Source organism: Colossoma macropomum, unplaced genomic scaffold (genome assembly GCF_904425465.1).
Source record: "Colossoma macropomum unplaced genomic scaffold, Colossoma_macropomum, whole genome shotgun sequence".
NCBI lineage: Eukaryota > Metazoa > Chordata > Actinopteri > Characiformes > Serrasalmidae > Colossoma > Colossoma macropomum.
The window spans coordinates 26,515,086-26,539,973 of record NW_023494804.1 but is presented as its reverse complement, the minus strand read 5'-3'; the positions used below and the strand labels follow the sequence as shown (position 1 = coordinate 26,539,973).

Sequence of the window (24,888 nt, the reverse complement as noted above, 5' to 3'; positions counted from 1 at the left end):
ACAAAAGAGAGAAATTAAGAAAGTTAAAAGCTACAGATTGAATAATGGTAAATCTATAAAAATGAGATGTGGCATTATCAGCTAGCCCCTTCTTTTTAGCTACACAGTATTATATTTTTAAGTCATATTGTGTTGTAAATCACATCGACTTGTCTGAGCAACCTGCAGTTTGAGCAGGATGAGAGAAGCTTTGGGCATGTATTTACAGAATTGATTTGGGTGACTATTGACATCCAGTGTTTGTTAGCAACGTTAGCCTTGCAGTTCCAGTTCTAAACTAAGGAAGCAAAATTTAGACGCCAAATATGTCTTGGCTGATCAACTGCAATTGGGGTAAGTGGAAAATTATGTAAAGTTGATTTTATGTCAAACTGTTTTCTTAAGGCACACAGAATCTAAATTTTTGTTCCTCCAATGATGATGTGACGACATTATATTCTCTTTCTTTCTGGCAAGTGACACTGTAAAGGTTTGGCTTGTTTCTTGTGTGGCAATATGTTTTGTTTTGGCTGAGTACATTTTGCGCGTGATGACAAATCAGTACATTACCTCCCACAGTCTGAGCACTTAGGCTATTAAGTCTGATAATCTGAGTGTGACAGAATACTTAATGTCAATTGGCCAGAGTTAAAGGGGGACACTGTATTAGACTAGATTTCCCATATTCCAGTATTATACAGCTGTTTACCTCCAACACTGTAAAAAAAAAGGTATTATACAGGGAAACCGTATGGATTGACAGACATGTTTCTGACATTTTGCAAACCGTATTCTTGCCCAAATATGACCTTTTATCATGTGGATTTATGGGCTGCTCTCATGCAAACCTCAGCCACCATCTGTTGCTGTGTTGACCCCAGTGGTGGAGAGGCATTTCATTGTGTGTGTGTGTGTGTGCGTGTGTGTGTGTGCGTGTGTGTAATGTACCAGGCCTATGTAAACTCGGCTGGGTGAATGTGTATCGCACCTGCTTGCCTGCTAGTGTGAGAGTGTTAGATGTGTTAGATATGTGTGTGTGTGTGAGAGAGAGAGAGGGGTCAGTCAGCCTGGGAGGCCACAGATCATATTTATCACATTAGCCACGCGGCCCTGTCTGTGTTTTGGCAGCTGAGTGCAAGGCGCTCGATTTCATTGTGTGTTTGGATAGATCATTGGGAATTCTGCTGGACCCCAGTGGTAGAATTCTCTGTGTAGTTCCGAGAATTCCCCCGATTGATTAACATGCGTACTTTGAGTCTATTTTTTGACTGGAGAACTTCTGAAGAGCTTCTCCGAAATGGAGTATCGAATTTACAAGCAGTGGTGGCATTTAAAGTCATACATAGTAAAATATTTTCACTTATAGGAAAGAAAAATGAAAAAAAGAGATCTCTTTAATACTGCTGCACAGTTGTGTGAAAAAGTGTAGGCACCCCTGGTCAAATGATATGTTTTTGTTGATTTTCTACGTAAGAATAAATATACATCCTCTACAGGGAACACGATTGTTACGCATTTTACTACACAATTGCTGTATATTTGGTGAACTGAACATATTGAGAAGTAAATGAAACAGTTTAGAAGTTATGGCACATATTTCATGTTTTGTTTTTCACACATATTAAACTCAGCAAATACAACTGCTTCACCAAGACAAGACTTAGATCAGATGGAAAGACAAAGACGGCTTTTGCTAAAGTCTCCTGCTGCTTAGATATTTCTCCTGTGCATGATAGCCCAATAATCTCACGTCTCTCTTTATGTTTTAATAGAGGTCTCAATAAAGTCACACATTGCCAAGTAAATAATGCTCATGTTTATCTGCAACTAGACTGATCTTTCCTGTATCTCTCCTGTATATCATGTCTCCTTTTTGTGTTATGTCATTTCCCCTAAGGAATTTTAGGAGAATCAGCATTAAGTCGTCAAAGAGCAACACTTGAGCAATGAAATTTTCCCATTTTCCTGTCTAGTGCTAGTGCAGTGATATTTGTCATTAAAAGCACTTTTTCAGAGTTTTATCCTAACCTGAAGTCATCAGTCAGCCAAGACATGTTTAGTTTCTGAGGTTTGTTTCTTTAGATTTGAACTGTAGCTACAAGGCTAACATAAATAGCATGGAATATAAGCTTATCTTAGCGTCCAATTAGTAGTGTGCAAACTGCATGCCTGAATCACCAAACGCTTGCTTTAAACTTTGTCAAGTTGATATGCAGAGTTGGATAAAATACTCTGAAAACAGTGATGGCTGAGTACTGAATACACTGTCCTAAATATATTCAGTGACATATTCTGTTACAACACATAAAAAGTTATTCTACTGTTACCATGTTAAGCCTGAAAGTCGAGAAATGCAGCCTTCTTTGCCTACATCCCTGGCTTTGAGTCGAGCTTGTGATTGGTTGGTTCAAATGCGATAGCCAAACGAAAACACAGATAGTATGTGAGGCCTCGGTATACTTTGAGCAAAGAAATGCAGGCACAAAGCCACTTTGCTGGAAGTATTCTGAGGCCTTATTGAGCCTGTTTGCTGTACACTGTTTTCTGATTAACAGGCATTGAGTGCATTTACATGCACTTAATAATCCGGTAACTGCAGAAAGTCAGATTTTGTCAGTTTTCCAAATAAAGTGTCAGATAATAGGAAAACTCCTGGTCTACATGAGTCAGACAGTGATAAGATTTCTGCTTTGCAACTTAACAAAACTTAAACTTCATGCCGGGGCTTTTTTTTAATATCGCGCCACTTTACCTGGAAATATGAATATATATCATTTAGAAGGTGAAAATATTTAAATCCCTTATTTCGTCAAGCATGTAGTTGGTTTCAGCGTAGCTCCAAAGTGTTTTGCTGCATTTCACAGCATCGGTGCTCGCTTATTTCCAGTACCGCCATCTGTTTTCACACATGCGCAGAACTGAGAAATCTGAAAGAAATCTGAGTAAGAGTATACATGCACTGAGAAATCTGATTGCTCAGCTAAAATCCAGCTCTCTGTTTATTAGATTTCTTAATCAGATTTCTAGACCTTAGGCCGATGTAACAATTCGGAGTATGTTGTTCACATGATCATTTAAATAATCAGATAACTGCAGAAATCTGATTATGATCTGATTATTGGTAGTGTTGATTGATAATGTTTCCTTTAAAGATTGCATGTTTTGTTTTATGTAGTGGATAAAAGTCTGTATTCTGAATATGGCCTTTTTAACATGTAACATGGATGAAGACAGATACTTCATTTCCATTTTCTGAACATGTGTTTTAAATGCTTGTATTCCGTTAGATCCCAACCCTGTTAAAAAATCCCAAATAGTCTTGCTTATGTGGTTTCTAACCCTGTAAGACACACTGTTATCTGTAAAAAAAATGGACAAAAGTATATTGCATAGCTAAAAACAGTAGTAGCAGCCGTCTTAAGGCCTGAATTGTATCTGTTTCACTGTCACTTCTCTGTCACTTCTTATGTCATAAAGCATCAGAAACCACATAAATAAATCTATTTCAGATTACTTAACAGCTAATCACAGTGTGAGGCACATTTGTGATGATTTAGGCACACAGATTGCACAATGCTAATTGGTAAAGTATTAGCTTCCATTATTTTTTAGCTACATTAGCCTTGTAGCACAAGTGTAGAACTAAAGAAGTAACATTCAAACACCAAATGTTTGACAGTGATTAACTACAATTGGGATAAGAGGAAAGTTCTTTGACCAAAGGCTTGCTGTACTGTCTCTGTCCCTTTGAGATGAGAAGCAGTTTAATAAGGACCCGGCTTGTAGGAACGGCTCTCTAGAGTAAAAGTGCAGAAGGTGCTCCACAAGTTGTAATCCACAGAGCAGCAGGCTGTCATGTGGACAGTCAGTGAAACATTACCATGACACACAGCTATTACAGAGGCAGCCGATACCTGAAAGCCTGGAAACAGGCCGCAGAGGAAAGGTAAGCTGTCGATAACACACATCACACTTGAGTTAGCACTGCTGCATTGCGTAGCACGTGCGTGTTAGTGCTGTGATTTTTCTCTCTAATGGCCTGTTCTCTTTGCTGCTCGTTGCGAAGGAGTGAGTGTGTCTACAGGAAGGCTGTAATTCTGAGTCTGGGGGATTGTTGTGTGCATCCTCCACTGTCTGCCTTTGTGCTTTATGTCAGATGACAGAAGCGGCGCTGTCATAGAAATGGATGGAAGTGCTCTTGTAAGACGCCATTAGGAGAGAGGGAAGGGGGTAGAGGAAGAAGAAAGAGGGAGAAAAATGAAGAGAGTAGGAGAGGAATGAAGAGAGAGCGAGAAGTGTAGGGAGGAGAGACTGAGTGAGAGACACTCACAGGTAGAGACAGAGAGAGAGAGGTGTGTTAGTTTGAAAGGATACAGTTCCTTCAAAGCCCTCTGAGTCTACAGTTGTTATAAAAGAGTGAAATTGACTTAAATATCAACATGCTGCATATCACTCCACTCCAAAGAGTGGTTTACAGTGGTTTAAACCGATACTTCAGCGCAAAATCAACTGCACACCATTTCCTTTTCCCCAAATGTAATTGATCAGCCAAAATATATTTGGTGTCTGAAGTCAGGACGCCTACAGGACCACCACAGAGCAAGTATTATATGGGTGGTGGATCATTCTCAGACACAGCAGTACTGTTTGAGTTTTTAAAAAACTGTGTCCATTCACTGTCCACTCTATTGTCTGTAATTGTAGAAGTGCTCCTATATAGTAAGTGTAGCTGATAAAATAGACAATGAGCATAGAAACCCACCAATGAATGAATGAACCTTTTTAGCCAACTGTGTCTGAACACATCGGAATTAGACCTCCGATTTTAACCCATCCATGCAGTGAAACACCACATACACACTAGTGAACACACACACTAAGGGGCAAGTGAGCACACTTGCCCGGAGCGGTGGGCTGTCCTATCCGCAGCACCCAGGGAGCAGTTGGGGGTTAGGTGCCTTGCTCAAGGGCACTTCAGTCACGTACTGTCAGCTGAGGGGCTCGAACCGGCGACCTTCCAGTCACAAGGCTGGTTCCCTAGCCTCCAGCCCACGACTGCCCCCAAAACCCCATGCACCAAAACCTGCCAGTTGAGAACTGAATCAGTTTTTTTACTACATCAGTAATATATCATCGCTGTCGCACAAAAACCCTGTATCTCCATTTGTGTTTCGCTTTTTTGCATAGTTTGAAAACTCCAGTTATGAATGGAAGTGAAGTAGTCTAAAATTATTTGGAAGAAAAATATTTTACATTAACTTCCATTACAAATTCTCATGTTACCGTTTTGGACAAATGAGGTTTTGTTCCAACAGTGATGATATATTTTAGTTAATTAACAGAGAAAGTGATCGGCTATTAGAGCTATTTTTACACTCTTTTTGTATTAATTTAATAGAATAAAACTTAATCTATGAATTTATCACATTTGATATCAGCTAACAAACTCTTCACAAGTTGGCTGCTTTCATGTTGAAAGGTGAAAAACACTAGGCTACAACATTGGAGAGGTAACAGAGCATTTCGCTGTTTATGTAAAAGACTTTACTGTTTGGGTGTAAATTTCAAGCCACATGTAAACTACTGTGGCTTCAAGCCACGTGTCCTACTATCGCTTTCTGTGGTCAGGGTTTGATTTAACATGGTAATAGCAAAATAATACGTAGTGTGAAAATTGAATAGTGCCGGGAGGCATGGTTTTCAAAATTTTTGGGTGCTGCTTAATGCAGCAATTCCAGTGTGCTGTGGCCTGGAATGTAAAAATCATTTACATTGATACAGATATGAAGTTAAAAGACTCATGCCTAGTAATATCTGTGAAAAAAACTACAGGGCAAAACCTCACAAAATATATGGTGAAAATAGTATGCATAAATACATAGGTCACCTCATAGTCAGACTTTCATCAGGGGATCCCCGTCAAGACAAGGCCACAAGTCATATCCTGATTAGTTGGCGTTCAGATGACAGCTTATTAATACAAGGCGCACAGCATCTTGTGCTTAGAAAGAAGCGCAGTGCACTTCCTTAAGGGTTGTAGAATATTAGTTGATTGACAAGTATGTGAACATACAGCGTTTTTAGAGAACACAAAGGACCAAGATGATCAATAAAGATTTCAACACTGACAAATATATCAATAATAATTAGAAAACTCTTTTTCACATTCATATTGTGGTCATCTTTTTGTAGATTGATTTACAGCTGCAGGTGTTTGAAAACAGCCAAAACCCATTTTTCCTTCATTTTGGGTTAGTGACAAGAGATTAGGCATAATTGATATTGATTGTCCAGCTGTAGATGACATGTGGTGCTCTTGTGTGGGTTCTCAGCACAAACTTAAATGTGCATTTTAAAAATGTGAAGCGCATTGTGGAAGCTGGAGGAGTGCTTTTCAGTCATGGAACACACTGCTTCATAGACAACAATAAAAAAAATGTGCTTAAGAGAGTTTGAAAAGCCATTGTCTGACCGCCCCCTCATGTGTCAGCTACTACATAAGCAAGTTTGACATCACTTGAAGCTGCATTATGTAAGATTTTTTGTTTAAATTGAAAGAATTGGCATTGCTGATTGAGGAGGAGAAAGACTTGCTAAAATATGGTGTAACCTACAAAGACTGAAAAAAGTTATTGGAGTTTTTCAGACCACATCATACATCTTAACATCACACATATAGGCTTAGAAAGAAGGTCCAGCTCTTAAATACAAAATCAACATTATAATGATGATGGCAATAGAAGATAATTCAGTTAGATTTAGGAAGACACGTTCTCAGAAAGTTTTGACTGAGTTCTCTTTAATACACTTTCAACACACTCGCAATCATCAGATTAATCCGTTTCAGGAAGGGGTTCAAAGCACGTTACAAAAACATTGTGTGTAATTATATGCTTCCACCAGAGAGGTCTCCAAATCCCTCAGTCTTACATAGTGCAGCTTTACGTGTTAAATCAACACCACATGTTTGACATGTAAATTCATCCATAAATATGGAAAGAATTGTGTTGCACAGTGAGCCTGACCATATGAGGCAAATGTGTGATGATTTATGTGTGAGTGATGGTAATGAGTGAAGTATAATCTTCCAATTATTGCTAGCTACATTAGCCTCATAGCTCCAGTGCAACTAAAGTAGCAAATTTCATGGACTGGTCATGTCTTGGCTCATTGACTACTTCGGAGTAGAAATGTGTAAATTCACCAAACTAATACCTTTTTCACCTATTTCACCAAATTAATACCTTTAACTGTCCTGCCCCCATTTCCAGCAGCTGTTCTAAGAGCTGAAGAGGCTTGATGTGAAAGAGATGAAGAGATGAAGCTGGAGGGAAGGCAGAAGGCAGGGGATCATGGAATGTGCTGACGAGAGGTTTTTGCGACTGGCCGTGTTTGTGCTGTTTGTTTATGGCTCGTGCTGAGCTGCGTCGCTTCCAGGCCTGGTTCGGTTTTGTGCGTGAGTGCTGGGCCGGGGCGGCTAGTAGCACTCATACAGGGCAATTAAAGGATTTGAGGCGGGAGCGGGGAATGCAGCTATGCTCTTTCACTCTCGGCAGGAGAACATTACACTGTCCAAGAAGCGGGGAGAGGCCTGCAGAGTTGGCAGAAGTTGGCGATGGGCCGAATTACCCTCTGTTTCTTTTTCAAAAGCACTGAAAGAAGTAGAGAAACATTGCTTTCTTCAGTGGAGCGGTCTCGCTCCTCTCTCTCGGATGTGCAGGATATTGTATGTCATGCTGGGAGAGTTTAGCATCAGTAAAAATCCTGTGTTCAGCAGCTCGTGCCAACAGGCCCCATAAACACAAGCTTTGAGAAAGATTTTCCCCTGCACTAAAGTGCTTTTGCAGAGAGATATAAAAGAGCAGATTAAACAGTTGTTAGTAACCTTTGGCTTGGAGAACAGTTTTTTCTCGGCCAACACGAGCTGAGTTTACAGTAAGCGTGGCGTGCACATTTTCGGCAAACACGCAGTTTGTGGAAAAAACACCGCAGTAATAGGGCGTCCAGGTTGTAAAGCTGGATTAAGTGTGAATTAGGCCACATGTTTGAGATGTTTCACCATCAGCTATGCTGTATTTAACAATAAACATTTAATCACACAATGCCAGATCGTGTAAAAAAGGAAAGGGTTTCGGTGGGAAAATGTTGGTAGGCCTAACAAGCATGTTTGTAGCCCCCCAGAGCCAGAACAAAAAGGCAGTAATGTTGTGCATGGGCCAGCAGAGGGCACACTCAACCCTGTCTGTGCTGGATAAAAAAGCTTTTAGGTGCCTCCCAAACTACAGCCTGTCTGACCCAGTGGAGAAGAAATGAGGGAAGCTGTAGGCATGTCCGTTCATCTGTCTTAGAATGTTTAGTAAAAATGTAGTCAGCGTACTTTATAATGTTGATAAAATATGTGTATTGGAATGTGTGTTAAAATATGCAAAAACAAAACAACTATTTTCACAAATGTCACATAAGCTAAACATTGGAAATACTGCTCTGCATGATGCCTATTTCACTGCATTTAACGCATCAAACTGAAGGCAGTCACTCTGTAAGGTATTTGAGGTGGGTGCTACGCAGTTAGAAATGGTTTGGCCCAGTGCACCTCACTGCCTGTCCCATTGTCCAGTAGTAGTAGGTCAATGCAGCTGGACATGTGGTGTAATTTCTAGATTACACCACAAATACAATCACCTTCACTTACAACAGCTAGACAGTTCAATAACCTGGATGACTGCAGACATTCAAGGCCATTGTTCCACTGTGAGATTTTTCTTTTCTCAGTGAGGTTAAAGGTTTACTTCTCTCGGCCGTCTCCTAAACTGAATGAGGCTTTTCTTTTCTTTATAACCCCAGTGTGCAGCCTTTATGTGACATATATATTACTGGGTGCTTTACGTCAAAGGACATTTGGCCTATAGGAAACTAAATGACCCCAAAAAAAGATAATATATAGCTCAGGAATAAATCTGTCTTCAGTGTGGGGTTATGAACATCAGTGTTTATTAATTTCACTTATTAATAATTTTCTGTCAGTGTAAAAGTGGATTAAATAGTAATAAAGCGCTGCGCCGCTGTCAGAACGTCACTTTCAGTAATGAAATAATATCAGCTGCAGTGCAGTCTGGGTTTCTTTCTTTGATTCTACCTACATGTCCTTTAGCCGTTGCAAAAGCCTGTCAATTGCAGTTTCTTCATTTTCTTCTTTCTTTCTACATTTCTTTTAACAGCTGTAGTAGCATATCAGTTGCAGATTCTTTCTTTCTTTCTTTCTTTCTTTCTTTCTTTCTTTCTTTCTTTCACTCATTTTCTTTTCCCCTTTCTTTCTTCCACTTCTATTTTCTTCTTTCCGTATCCATCTCTCTTTTCCTTTTTCTTCCTTTCCTCTTTCTATTCAATGTCACCTTTCTCTCTCCTTTTCTCTGTCTCTCGCTCTTTTCTCTCTCCCTCTCTCACACACATTGCCGGCTACCCGCACACGCGCGTGCGCGCGCTCCTAGAGGCTAAGATAGTGAGCAGTAGTAAAAGCCTGAGTGCTGCTGGGGGGATTTGAATGAAAACGAAGTGAAGGGTCGCTCAGAAACACACAAACACACACATACACTCTCACTCACACACATACACTCTCACTCACACACAGCCTCCACAATTTAGCGATGCTGCACGTGGAGTCTTTCTGTTCCACAGTCAGTGAGCCGCTGTAGCGGTTTCTGTTCCTCCGCTAACTTACACGCTATCGTTTGGTCTCGCAGCAGCAGACCCACACACACACGCGCGCGCACACACACGCACGCGCGCGCGCTGTGGACTCGGCCGGGCGGAGTTTTCTGTGGGACTTTCAGCTCGTCCTGCATCGGGATCCGGTACCAAACTGCGTCGAGGCGGCTGGACTTTGCGCTAAAAGCGATGAACCCCGGAATGGAGCCCCGCAGCCTGCGCTTCTGAGGGACAAAACCATTTTTCCCGGACAAATCAGGAGAGCGGAGCAGCTGACCAAAGCTCCGGCGAATATTTGGTCACTTCCAGAAACTTTTTTCCCCCCACAGAGCATCATGAGAGCCGCTCTACGTTTCTCCAACCGCTCCGGAACTTAAAGCAGATCAGTTAGCAGAAAATCGAAGACAAGAAAAGTACCGTTTGGTGTGGATAGTGAGATTATGCCACATTTCCAGCAGGACTGCACGCGTTTCGAGGAGTTCTAAAACCACCTCCAGGAAAGTGGAAATGATGCCACACTCAATGGGAATGTTATTTTTCCTTTTACTCGGATTACTCCACACAAGTGCAGGTAAACGGACTTCACTCCTGTCTTCACTTGTTTTACTGTGATGTGAGCGCTTGTGAATGATGTGACAGGTATCTGCGTGTAAAAAAGTGGACAGACTGACCCTCAGCATACAGAGACGTTTAGAAGAGGGATAAATCCAACAGTTAGGCTGAAGAAAGGTGTTAATACATTTACACTGCAAAGGTGTTACTACAGTTCATGGACACTTGGTCGGGAAGCTGTGTGCTTGAATAATGCCTTTAAATGGTCTTATCAGGAACCCAGCCAGTCATTACCGGTCAGTCAGTTACCTCATTTTAAATATGAAAGCTTCAGTAATCTCTCACATACTGGGATTATCCTATGTAAATGTAACGTGACTTTATTGATGAGTGATACCAAGAGGAGTGGTCTTATGGCTGTACATCAATGAATAAAAGTCCACCAATACAAAGAAAATTAAAATTATTTAAAATTTAAATGATAAAATTATATAAATTGGTGCTGTCAGAACAGAAGCTCATATCTCCATTTTTGTCGTTTTTCAGTTTTTGGCATAGTTTGAAAATGTCTGCTCCCCCTTACATTGTTAATGTTTTATGATGAATGGACCAAAAGAAATGACCCAGAATTACTTGAAAAGACGTATGGTTACATTTACATTAAAAGTAAAGTGTATATATATATATATATATATATGACATGCTAGTCATGATACAATGACTATGTTGTACTGTTACATCCCATACATAAAAATCAGTAAACGTTTATGTTTTTAATGGAAAAGTAAAGTATATATATATATATATATATATATATATATATATATATATATATATAAGTAAAGTATATATATATATATATATATATATATATATATATATATATATATAGATATGACATGCTAGTCATGATACAATGACTATGTTGTACTGTTACATCCCATACATAAAAATCAGTAAACGTTTATGTTTTTAATGGAACATTATTTCATATATATATACTTGAAAAAATCTTGTTACGTGAACTTCCATTATAAATGTAAAAGTTTTTTCCTTCACCTTTAAGCTTAATATTTTTGAGATTTTGTTCTGACAGTGATATTGTATTCTGTCCCTATTTCATTTGTTCCACCTTCACATTACATGAATCAGTGTCTGTGTTTGCCATATGTGTGTTGATACCAAAACCTACTTGTCGTGTCACTTGATAACTCCCAGAAGTCACACCTCTGTCTTTATGAGTCACACCTTTGTGTCATTATAAATCCGGGTGTTAAACCAAGCAGAAGATGAACAGTGTTGACGCTGTATTTATTTATAACTGTCCTGCTTTGGTTCAAAAATGCTGAACTGTACATGTAAACGTTTCGTTTAATTGGTGCTGGATTCCTGGTTGTTCAGTTTCAGTTAAAGCTCAGACAAGGGGCATGAAAAGCCAGTGATACCTCTGTGCCAGTTAGGCCTCTGTGCGGAGCTGAGGAGGCTTGTTTTGAAGCAGGTTAACAACAGCAATGCAGTGTTGATAATGAATTGCTGTGTACAGTAGGACAGTGGGACACCATGGCTAGAATGCAAGCATACACACACAAACACAAGCCACAAGGGAAGCTGTGCTCCACTCTGGTCTCATCTGGTCGTGTGAAAATGCCTTAATGAGGTACTGCACTGCATGGAGGCAATGTCTGATTTCAGCACAGCGAGTGCATTAACGTGTTGAGGAAAAGCTCAACACGTTTCAGGGGCACCTGCAGAGACCAGCAGGATCTGTAGGATGAGCTCTGTGTGTGTGTGTGTGTCCTGGTGCTTATCGGTCCTCCAGATTACAGAGACGAGCGTTTTGAATGGCCTCATAATGGCTCGAAGCCCCGCATACCTTCCCTTCTAAAGAGCCTGCTGGTTTACCAAAACAGATTGTTTTCAGGTGGACCTCTCTAGAGTTCTCCAGCATCTCCGTGGCTGTTTTCGCTTCCTCCATTGTAGGAGAATTCAAAGCATCTCCTTCATCTATCCGACAGCAGCACAATAGCAGGACACAGATGGGCCTCAGGTAGTGCTCTGCAGACCTGTGCAGGTGTGGAGATTCCTGGAGAACAACCAGCAGAATGCCTTTGTGTGAACCACCATCCGAAAAAAGGCCCTAAAAAGCGCCAAAAGACTTGCACAGTGCTGACTTGCTGAGTTTGGAGAAACCAAGCAAAGCCAGTGAAATAGTTTGTTCCCCCACAAACTGCTATTATTCATTCCATGTGAAAGAATCAGTAGTGGTTCCTCCAGGCTTTACCCAAATTAGCGATTAGCATACTGCTTTGACCAGGATTCTTCTGTCTGGCAGAGATGTGCGCTGCATTTTCTGGCTTTTTTGAAAGGGTACACAAAGAAAATAGCTTCTGACATGATGGAGATGCAAGGAAAGCCACATAGTTGGCCTCCAGGATGGTGACACTGGGTTTTGGAAGAGAAGCCTTCAGAAGGGAACGTGGCATTTCGGAGACAGAGTTCCTTGGCCGGTCCATTAGTGGAGATGATGGGAGCCATGTGGCCTGCTGGGATTGCTGAATAAGGTTCTGGTGGCTTGGAGCTCACTGCCTGACTCCACAGGCCTGGCATAGGTGCGCAACGTTAATGCCTAGTTACCTTGAGTCTCTCCGCAACATGATCTCAGCTCAGTGTTGTTGGTTTGATCACTGACTGGATAACAGACAGATTTAGGATAGATTTTTTACCCGCCCCGGAGGTACCGGGCAGCCGTGTTATTTTGGGTGCTGCTGGAAAGCCAGCACTTCTATTAGATTTAGAGGCACGGCATTTTCTGTGGAAAGACTGGTTGTCTCGCTCATGGTTTCTTCTTGGAAGGGATAAAAAAAAAAAAAAGGGAGGGTGAAGCCAAAACTGCTTTTCTCCTCTCTCTTTTTCTTTGAATGAGCAAGAAAGAGAGAGAAAAGAAAAGAACTGAGTATTTCTAGTCACCCCACAGAGTGCCTCCACTGAGCTCTAAGGCCGAAGCTGTTTCTCATTCATTGCGTCGGCCGAAATGATCCTGTTTGTTTAAAGGGAAACGCACGCGTTTCAAGCTAAATGTAGCATTGAGCCATTCTTCTCTGTCCTTTCGACGTTGCCAGAGATGATTTTGGCACGGCTTAGCCTCGGTTACACTGTAATGGTTTTAAAAGCAGTTTACTATCCCCTCTCACATTTCTGCTTGCGTGATTTGTGCGCTGATGTTTGAACCGCATTTGCCATGTTTTCTCTGCAGGGTTGAACTTGGGGTGACGCCTTGGAAAGGCGACGTTCATACTGTTACAAAACCTCAACTAACAGATGTGTCCTTTTAACACAGCACATTTCAGACTCCGTTCTGTTAGTTAAGGCTTTGCAAAGCTCCAGACGTTCTTTTAGTTCACCTGCAGAATTGATAAACGACTGCTAAGGCATGTGCTAAGATATGGTGGTTGTCAGCTACGTCTGGCTAATCGCTTCTAAAGCCTAATGTTCAGTGAGTCATTATATGAGTGATTTTATCGCTGGGCGAGCGAGGACTTGGATCTGCAGTAAACCCTTCTTCGTCACAGCACTTGATCATTAACTTATCTTTTTCACACGTTTCTCAGCTTTTATTGACTTGTAAAGTTTTACTTCATAGCACTTTTGCAGAGAAACAAAGTGATTATAAAGTCAGGGGTGTGGTGTGCCCTGGCCACCGCTACAGGTCTGTGCAAAAGCAGAGTTCAACATTCATTTATTCATTTTCAGACAAAACATCCATTAAATACAAGTTAATCATGTTTCAGCATCAGAAAAAGCAGAAAACATTTAACAGAAAATTACACAGCAGCCTCAACAACCACACATAATATCACATATTCAGTATATAAGTGTGCCCGCACTTCACCTTTATCACAGCTTCCAGTCTTTTCAGGAGACTTGCTTTCAGTTTGTCAAAGGATATTTCTCCACATCTCCAAAGCTCAGTCTTAGAAGTTGGTTGCATTTTCTGCATCTCGCAATCCAAGTAATCCCAAATACATTCAATGATGCTAAGCTCTAGACTCTCGGGTGGTCAATCCATTGTTTTGAGAACACCAGCAGCTTCTTTTCTCAAATTTTCTTCTTTTTGCTTTTCGCAGTAAGAGCTTCTTGACAGCTACACATCCTTTCAGACTCACAGTGTTGTCTCCTCACAATGGAAGGATGGATGGAAACACCTGTGATTTTCTTCTCTCTCTTAAAGAGGAAAGTTCTGTTTATTTAAAGGTGACAGTTTTGGGGGTCTTCCAGGTCTTATGGTCTTACCAGGCATGGTTGTTAGGTGTCCCATTTTGTCTAGTCTCCTGTACTTTTATTTATCATTCTCTATTGGTGCAGCCTGTTGAGCTCTCATTATGTTACAAAATTCATTTTTCATCAACACTATAACATGTAAATCACAAAATTATTATTCTATTTAAAGTTAGGCCTGTATACCATGTTCTTTTTTTGTGCTTCTCTTTAGTGTTCCAAATTGTTAGTGATTTAATAAAACTTTTGATTAAAAAAAACAAAATAATAAAATTTGGCATGTGTTCGCCAAAAAAAAGATTTTTTCCCCCCATTTTATCTTATTTACCCCCACCCCAAAAAAACAACAAAACAAAAAAAATCTGAGGTGTGAACTAGCTCAAAAATCATGGATTTGGAGAATCGCTACACCCCTAATTTACCTGTTAGATCACAGCTCATGTAATGATCAGTATTCATTTATTTCCCCTTTGCTTATTCTCCCCCACTCTTTTTAAAGAAACCCATGGCCCGTATCTGAGCTTAACCAGCGAAAAGGGCTTATTTGTATTTTTCGCTCACGTGGCGAGTTGTTTGCTGAAGGTGTGCACTGGAGCGTACTGGCATGTGTAATGGGCTGTATGTGTGCATATGTGTGTGTGTATTTGCATGCGCTGTCAGAGCTGTGGAGAAGACATTCTGATGGGTTTCCTTGTTTATTTCCTGCTTTCCTGTTGTGTTTACTAAGCTGAGACACCAAACAGAGGTCTCCCACCTCTCCCCCCCAAGGCTGAGCCATGTAAAACCTTTAAAGTGCTTCGTCTCACAGTGCTCATCACACCTACTCTCAAAAATTTCACCACTATGGCCAGTGAGGCTGTAGCCCTGAAGGCCCTTAACCTTCCTAGGTCATCCATGGTGGACATAAGTATAGCTCACTCATAACTAATTGAAACAAAAGAAAGAGAAATTCTGTCAAATTCTAGTGCTGATTCTAAATTTTCTATCAAAAGGTAAAAACGTATTTAAGGTACACAATTGGACCTTAAAACCACTGTTTTACCCTGAGAGCACATTTACATTGTTTGTACCTTGATGAATGAAAATGTACCTGCACAGAACCTTTATTTCTAACAGTGTAGTAACAGAACAGCCTGTTTATTCTGAGGTTAAAAAATTATCATGTAAAAATGAACAATGTACATAAACCACACAAAACATTATAAGTGGAGGGGAAAATCTAATATGAATGTAAGACATGGGTCCTATAAGTAATTCTGCAATTAAGTGTAAGTGGAACGTGAAGCAGATCTATAATTATAGCCCTAGATGTTTAAGGGTTAAAACTCTGGGAAAGGATTATGATTGAATCAGCAGCACTGAGTGCTTAAATCACTTAACTTGTGAATCTTCAGCCCCAAAACTAGTCAGCAGTTACGAGTCAAGCTGGTCACTTTGCTTACCTTTCCTTCTAGTTCATCTGGTCTCAGAGGTTTGAATGAATCTTGCTCTATTTCTGCTTATCACTTGTCCCAGCCTCACCCAAGGCACACCGAGGCCTAGACTGAACTCTGCAGAACCTTTCTTTACGTTTTCTCGTAGAGGTCAGAATGACCCCGAAATCAAACAAATTTCTCCAATATTGGTGCAGTTTTGTGCTGCTCTATTGATCCGAATCGGAGGGCTCGTCACATAACCAGCGGGCGAGAAGCTAAAGCTCTGCTCAGGCCTGACACAGAGGAAACGGACTGGATTAAACTCGCTAGGAGATGTTTGTTTGGTTATTTCCTGAGTGTTAGAGTTCCAGCCCGGCCGTGTCTCACAGCTGGGAGAGAGAGAGTAGAAAAGAGAGAGAGAGAGTCGGTTCATTCAGTAAGGAGGTCAGTCAGTTTGGGTTGACTGGATCTCTAAATAAACACTTTTTTCAGTGGAGTAGTTTGTCCGTGGTTTAAAAGTTGAAAGGTCCCGTGCGTCCGGCCATGCGGTGTCTGTTTACTCTGGGTTTGCGGCCAATGTCGCCCTCAGTTTTGTCCAGTTTTAAGCAAGTGTTTGCATGTGTGTGTTTATATTTGCGTGTGTGTGCATGCGAGGAAAGGCAGCTGTTGGTTAAAGGGACATTCCGGCCAAACTGTGCTAACATGGCTAATGATGCAGAGGAAGTTGTGTTACCAGTTAGCATAACGTCATGCCAAATGGCAGTATTAAGGCCTTTACAGGCCGAGCAGGTGTGATTTATTCAGACGTCAAAAAATTTGTTCAAACGTGTATAACTGATGATATCTTGCAGCTACATTATTTTTTAAAGCCACTGTGTCAGTTTTTTCATTCCCAGGCAACATGAACTCACTCAACCAATCACTGTTTTCTCTGGCTTTGGCGTAGTGATAGCCAAGAAAATCGGTCAGCTGTGTCCCAGTAAATAGGGCCTTTTGACAAACATGTAACTAGGATTAGTTTGTCCTCTGTTTTGTGTGGTGCTAGCATCTCCAAAAGCAGTTTGAGTAAAAGAGTGAAAAAAACAAGTTATATGTAAAAGTATGGGTGGGCGATATGGCAAAAATATAATATCATGGTACTTCAAGAAGTTTTCACAATACATGATATATCGACATTTTTTCTGATAAGTTGGAACAGCAAAGTAGGGCCACATTTTAAAAAAAACTATCAGAAACTATAAATCCACTTGTTTTCAACATTTCACACACTGTGCTGCTAAATCCAGTTAAACAGGATTATTTATGCTGTCTTTGTAATGAAACATGCTGCTGGGAAGTGTTTGTTTGTTTTATTTTTTGTGGCTAGATCACAGCAAAATTCTGCAAAACTCGCAGCGTTTGTTTCCAAATTTTTCACATTTTTGTGCCATTTATTCACATCATGTTTGGTGTGTAACAGCCTTTAGCTTGATTTGGTAAATATCTATACAAAAGTTAGGTTCTCCTTAAATGCTAAGAACGTCATGGCAAAGATACAGCGTTATAGATATATTACAGATACTTCATCATCAATATGATGACATACAGCACTAGAATAAGTCCAAGAAGATGAAGTGCAAAAACAGATCCGCTGAGAATATCTAACAGATGGAGTCTTAAAGTGGTCTGCAGTTAGAAAGTCAGCCTGTGTGAAGCATCTCTTGGGACTGCTCCAGTGGTTGGAAGCAGCATAGTTCTCACATGAGACTTATGATCCGATAATCCTTCTTCCCGCTGCCAGGCCCCTACCTGCCAGAAACATGGATTCTAACTCGGAGGAATTGACAGAAACTTGTTCATCTTTTAAGCTGCCCTGTCTGACGTCTGCCCCAGGGTTCTATTGTGAGAGAGTGATTGCACACTATAAATGTGGATGACGCACACCCCACCACCCTTCCTAGGTCTTTCACTACCTGCTGATCTAATTCTGCTAATTGAGATGGATCCCTTAGTCTTGCAGTATTTACTTACCGCAGTCCAGCAGAGCTTTGAATGAGCTTACAGTAATGTGTAGTAATATGTTTCACCAGCTAGACTGTATGTATGGCGATGTGTTATCAACAGCAACTTACGCTCACAAACACATGCCAACATGCCATCAGTCTCTCGGCTCAACCTGACCAGGTGGGAGTAGCTAAAAACAAATTTTGACAGATTGCACCATAACTGCTCATAATTAATTTTACAGTCCCCCCCTCATCCCCTCCCTTCGGTCCAAGGAGGCTCCTGACAGCCGGCGTGACACGGCACAGCAGGCTCCACAGGGCCAATTAATGACCAGGCTTTCCAGGTCTCGCTCAGCACCACCCCCACAGCGCTAATTCAGTTTCACTGGGGATGGATGGCCATGGCACACACATACACATGCTGCAGCATCGGGGGTAGAATTTTAAGGTGGGTCTGTTTACGTGGCTGTGGGCCAGGAGGGCCAAGCTACATCAACTCAAAGGTCAGGCCTAAAATGTCAGAGACCAGAAGGATCAAAGGTCACAGATATCCATTTAGCTCTGTGTAAACCTTTGCGCCAGCTTCAGGGTGCCTATCGATTGATGAGGTGAAACCACGATCGATCAACTGCAGGTACACTGGCATGTGTGTTGGTGTGTCTGCTCATCCAGAAATTTACCAGAAATCCTGAACGTGCTCTTGCTCCTGCGAACATACAGCACTGTGCAAGACTGATTCCAGTCAAAATAGCCATCAAATAGAAGTGCTTCATTTTTCAGCGTTAGGAAAAATAAAGCAGAAAACATATATTTAACAGACAATTACACAAATGTCTGAACGACTAAATATAATATCACATTTTGCAATATTTAGTGTGTCCATCCTTTGCCTTTATTTTCAGGAGACTTGCTTTCAGTTTTTCAAGGGAATCTGCATTTTTTCACTCCTCTGAAGTTCTTAGAAGTTGTATTTTCTGATTCTCATAATCCAAGTAACCCTAAAAACTACTTTGTTTGATTTGCAAATCTTCTTCTTTTTGGTCTATTTCCTTTTCTCAGTAAGGGCTTCTTGACAGCTACACACCCTTTAGACTCATAGTGTTGAGTTATCTTCTCATGGTGGAAGGATGGACAGAAACACCTGTGGATTTATTCAGATCTGAAGTAAGAGTGGAGCTTGATTTTCTCCTCTCTATCAAAGATGAAAGCTTCAGTGCTGTTTATCTGATGCTGACAGTTTCGGTGGTCTTTGAGGTCTTGCATGGTTGTTAGGAGTCCCGTTTCTCTTTGTTTTTCAGTGATTTTTTGAACTCTTGGAAATTCCATTTTTATTTACTTTCCTTTGATTTTCCTCTTTCTTGTGCAAGTAGATGATCTTATAGCTAACCTCTTTAGAAATGAATAGCTTGCACATAATGGCTTTTTTTTCCTGGAAATTAAAGAAGGGCGGTCTCTGACTTTTGCACAGTACTGTACATAGAACTTGGGCATAAGCCTACTCATTTCCTCTTGTTCTTGGACAGACTCATACACACATACGTGCACACACACTTAAGTGATTAAGCTGGTTCTTTAATTAAAGCTGGGATTAAGGAGAATCAGGATGTGTGAAACATCTTAAACTTGTTAGGAGAGGGGGACGAGAAATCTGCTTTATCCCCACATCAGAGTTCACTCCCTCTCTTTCTCTCCCTCTAGCTCTCTCCCTTTTTCTATCACTCTCTCTCTCGCTCTCCCCCCACTCCCCTTTCCTTCACTCAGTCATTAGTGACAGTCCAGATAAACATTTCAAAGCTTAAAGGCAAGATTGAACCCTAATGAACAGCTTTCCCATGAGTGACTCTGTCCTCTTAGAAGAGCCTGAAACGAAGTTAATTTGCCTTAATATGCTGATCTATTATTAGTGGCTTGCTGTAAATCTTCGGGCTGGGATCCAGTGATAAGCATGTGTAATGAGCGAATCTGAAGGCTCCACTAGATCAGATAATTACATGGAATGGAAAGTCACTCAACCTGTCCCTCCACTTTGACGGTAAACCTCAGAAGAATGCAGTGCGCCTTTTAGAACCTCCAGGAAGGGATGGAGAGACAAAGGGGATGAGATGAAAACAGGAGAACGTTCTTCCATGCGGAAATCAAATTAAGGTGCACTTTGGTCCAGGCTTACTGTCTGGAAGATGCAGCTAAGTCGAGGAGATGGGGAGGGAAGCATGCTGCTTTTAAATGGCTCTTTAGGCTGGGAAAAGGGGTGGAGGCTTTTTACTTTTTTTGTGTTGCACCACTGTGTGTTTAAACATAATCCATCCCAGATGGTTGTCTCTCCTTGATAGGAAGCCACACAGCTGATATCACCGCGTATAGCTTCCATGTGTTAATAGAAAACCGACTTCCCTTTTCCATTTGTTTGTGTAAAACTGTCTAGGGACTTGCTGAATTTCAAAGAAGGAGTCAGTGTCTTTCATTTCTTGATTACGACGCACTGAAGACTCCCAGTAATTGTCCCAATTAAATGCACATTTGCACTCTTAGACAAAAAAGATTACTTCCCTTTCCTTCTTTTCTTGCTTCCATGCCAGTTGTTGTGACTGTCTAATTGGGATCATTAGGAGGATTATAAATGACTCAGCATCCACAATGACCTAATTTTCTGTCTTTCTGTGTAGCCGCGGCAGCGGTTGTTCATCTTGCTTTTGTACACTTTGGCTTGGCCGTGCGAAGGAGACGAGCTGATCAGGCCATGAGTGTTCCAGTGCAGGAGTTGAATGGTGTAAAGAGGCTCCAGATAATGTGCTGTCTCTTTACCAGACGCAATGACGATAGTTCTGGCAGCTTAGACAAACATCCAGAAAGAGAAAGATGTCCAGCTGCAGAGACGCGCACCTGTTTCATCTCAATCACAGCCTCAATAAGATCAGGTTTACAATGCAAGATGCCTGAATGAACGAGTGGTGCTGAAGTGCTGGAGCTCTGTCAGCGCCTGTCTTTAAAAGCCCTGGCCCTAGGCTAACCTCGTTACTGCACCAGCCGCTCCCCCGCCTCTTCTCCGCTTAATTAACCAGCAGTTGACCTTGTAATGGAGCTTGCCTTATCAGCGCAAGCACTCGTTGCCTGGCCGAACTCGCTATCTCCAGATGCCTAATGAGTGAGAGAGCAAGAACAGGAGAGATATGTACTGTCGACAAAGCAAGGAGGTCCAAATGTGAGAACAAGAGCAGGAAAGATACACCATCAAGTCCAAAAGTATTTAGACACCCTAATGCTGACATAGGTGTTAAATTGCATGTCATGTAATCTCTACTGAAAAGCATTGGTGACACAATGGAACATACTGTAGCAGCCACACAGACATCTGAGATTGCAATGTGCAATGCCAAGCACCAGCTTGAGGGTTGTAAAGCTATCCAGTGTTGGACTGTGGAACAGAGGAATCATGTTATTAGGAGTGATGAAGCACTATTGGACACCTTTGGGATGTATTTGAGGCACCATTTGTGAACCACACCTGATCAACCAGCAGTGCCTTGTCTTATGGCTAATGGAATCAAGTCCCAGCAGTGACATTTGGATGTCTTTCAATTCGGACCTTGAATCCAATTTTCAGGCCGGGATTTTGTAATCACCGGTCAGTGAGACACCAATCAGACACATCAACAGTTCAGTTATATACCAGTAATTACAAAACACAGGACTGGAAACTGGATTTAAAGTCCAGACTTGAAGACCTCTGGTGGAAAGGTTTCCCAGAGGAGCAGAAAAACGGGGAGGGGGGCAAGTCCTTGTTAACACCCTTCATTTTTGAAGAAATGTTGAATGAGCAGATCTCTGGATACTTTTGGACATGCATTTTTAGGAGAATGTGGAAATATTTTGTTGAGTGTATGCTGGAGTTTGGTTGCATCCTGCAGGTGCATGTTGAAGAGTCTGTCAAGGCTTGTGTACACAGTTTGTGTTGGTGTCAAAGCTTCAAGGATCAGATATGTTTGTTGAGTTACGGTCTCTGAAAGCAGACTGTCCAAGAATCATTAATATTTCCCTCTCAGTGTGGTATGTGATGGATCTCTCAGTCAGCTGTGTTACCCTAGATGCTCCGTTCCTGTTCATCGTACATCCGGCGGGTGATCTTCGTCTCCGCTGAGACCGGATGGTACATGTATTCATCATCATCTTGAGCAGGAGAAACGCATCTCTGGTCCCTGGGCTGTGGCCGGGTTACAGTCCAGCTCCGTCTCTCTGCTAAGAGGCAAAGCTAGATCTGAGTCAAGCATGTGGCTGAGTGCCAGGCCTTTTTTTTTGCATGGAGCACAGCCTCAAACTTGCTACTTCAAGCTAAATCTGATGCCTTTGTGACTGTCTGAAATTGAAACCTTACCTCATCGGTGGAAATTGCTCAGGGAGGCAAAGGAGGAAGGGGGGGTTAGCTGGAGGCTGGAGATGGAGCAATCCGACCACTGCCGCTGCCTCTGACATTTCTCCTCTCTGGAGGACATGTGGGGAAATAATGAACTCATAAGAGATCCTGGCGAAGGATCAACAGATAATGTGTACAAACCCCCCCATGGAACAAGTGAAGATGCCGTTGTCATTATTCTCCCTGACATTTTTGCACCAGCAAGCCAAGCTCCAGCTTACCTTGATTTTTACTGGCAGAGATCAGCAGAGCAAGTGTGCTCCAAGAAGGACTACTCTGATGAGGGCTCTAGGGATGGCGGCAGTGGTTTGTTTCTTTTATACTCTGCTGGACCCACAACTAAACATCTGAAACCTCACTCTTCATAGACAGAGAGCTTCCCTGACAGACGCAACTGCCGCCAACTGTGAGCCTTCATGCTGACTCTTGTGCTTTTCATGTGAGTTGAATCAGGAAGACCTAAGTAGCAGAGATTGAGAAGGATAAGGCGTAGAAAGGGAACATGTAAGGAAATGTCATGCCATCATGGAAACAGGTCCTGTGGGGGTGATTGACATGAAATCAGTGCCTCTAAAAGGGGTCAGATAATTATACTGCCTCAGGACAAATAGAAAAGGATTCTTCACTGCAATGAAGTGGTGGCCATTGTAGTTTGTGGCTGTGCTCAAGTTTATCACCCTGTGAGCCTTAATTCTTTTCACTCATTTGGCATCAAGGGCCTAAAAGAAGAAATTGTTTTGCAGATGTGCAGCTCAAGGGGGATTCTTTGTGGCTTTGAACAATAGGAGGAGGAGCCATTGGCTCATGAGGATGGGGCGCGGGTGTCTGCGACCCTCCCTTCTAGTGAAATGCCAAAAGAACCAGAGAACAATGCTCTACCAGCTAAACCATCCTACAGAGGGGCATAATCTGTTTCATAGTGCTACTGTGCTAAAATGATTTCCTTAGACAGTATAAAACAGAACAAAACATGGCACTATTTTAACCCCTTTACATCCCAGGCTTATTACATCTTAAGGCTTATTATTGAACAACTACTGAGATTACAGTGCAAACTGGCTGAGCTATTTTTAAGTTATAGAAATGAGGGCACCACTATGAAACAAGATTACAGTGTTCATGAATGGTTGAAAATGAGTTTATTAGTGGTTATGAATTAGGTCATAAAGACCTTAAAATCATATGAGCAGTTACAACGCATAAAGAACAGGGCAACAGTGACCTGTTTGCCTAATAGTGAACCCACATTAATTTATACTGTTAAACCTCAGATTTTGGTGTTTACTGATCTTAATTTGTCTTATCTATTAGTCAACATTAAATCTGCTTCATCACTTATTCATTAGCTATAACAGCTCACTTCTGCCATTTTCATTAATGTCTTATAACTGCTTAGTAATGATTTTTTAAGTGTTTATGACCTAACTAACAACCATTAACAAACTGATATTAGACCATTCATAAATGCTTTATAAGGTTAGCCTTATTCTAAAGCGGTACCGAAGTATGTAATAAAACTTTGGGCCGGCCAGTGGGCCCTGGCCATTTAAGGGGTTAACTGCGTTTTCATATGGTTTTATGTTTTTAGGAAGATTGACATTTCAGTGGGGAAAGATGGGTCATTACCTTTGTCATATATAATACATGACCCTGACATATGTGTTAGATATAGTCTTAAGGGTGCAAAAGTAGTTTTTGGACCATTTAGCACTGATCTTATTGTGCATATTTTGGTTCTAGTGTTACAGACAAATCTAACTTTGATGAGACGTCAGGGAGTGAAATTATCATCTATGTGAGTGAAAGTGGATGTGTGTATTTGATATTTTGCCTTTAGCATGTAGCCCAAATCTCAGAAGTAAAGCTGTCTGTCTATATTGTGAAACCCAGTTGAGACAATTGAAACCGTTGGAGCAGCTCTCTCTCAGAAGTAACCAACAAGGACAGGAAATGTCTTTTTAACGAGGTAATGGACGTATTTCTACGGATGTTTCCAGAAAAGGAACCCTTCGGCAGTATTTGGTCTGCTCTTAATTCCCCCCTCCAAATATTTATGTTGTGTTATAAAGCCCGCTCTAGGCCTCTGTGCCATTTCTCCAATGTTCCATTCATTCCGCTTAGCTGCTCCGTGAATCGTTTTAGTGTTCCTGCTCCCCCTGTCTCTCATCTGCCATCCATGTCCACTTGAAATAGGTTCGCTCTCGGAATCTCCAAGCCTCCGTGGATTTATGATCCCATTTAATTCCCATTCGGTCCAATAACATCCAGGAGACTGGCCATTTATCCTGATTCTACCTTCTGTCTTTATGGAGATGACCTGGGTGGTGTGCTGTAAAACACAGAGGGTTAATGTATAAAATGGAATTGCTACTCCTGCTGCCCTGTAAATAGGGTTCATGTGCAGAGTCTGTGCCCTGGCCTGTTTTACGCTACCCTTACAGAGAGAGAGAGACGCTGAAAGAAACATTTCATCTTTGCTGCTGCCAAAGCAGCAATTACAACAGAGGATTTGAAATAGAAGTAGCTCAGATTCACACATACTGAGGCACCACACACACACACACTCATA

The 24,888-nt window shown here is 41.4% G+C and overlaps 1 protein-coding gene across 2 annotated transcripts in view; it reads left to right on the top strand.

The window, feature by feature from the left end:
* LOC118824279 (roundabout homolog 1-like) overlaps positions 1-24,888 on the top strand; it is a 288,995-nt gene that overhangs the window by 87,922 nt on the left and 176,185 nt on the right. Inside the window, exon 1 of one of the 2 annotated variants that reach the window (XM_036594308.1) lies at positions 9,521-10,255. The exons of the other annotated variant lie outside the window; for it this stretch is intronic. Within the exon in view, the coding sequence (XP_036450201.1) occupies positions 10,192-10,255 (64 nt within the window). The 5' untranslated portion in view covers positions 9,521-10,191. Of the gene's footprint in view, positions 1-9,520; positions 10,256-24,888 lie in introns of those variants that run through there. 2 annotated transcript variants of the gene reach the window in all.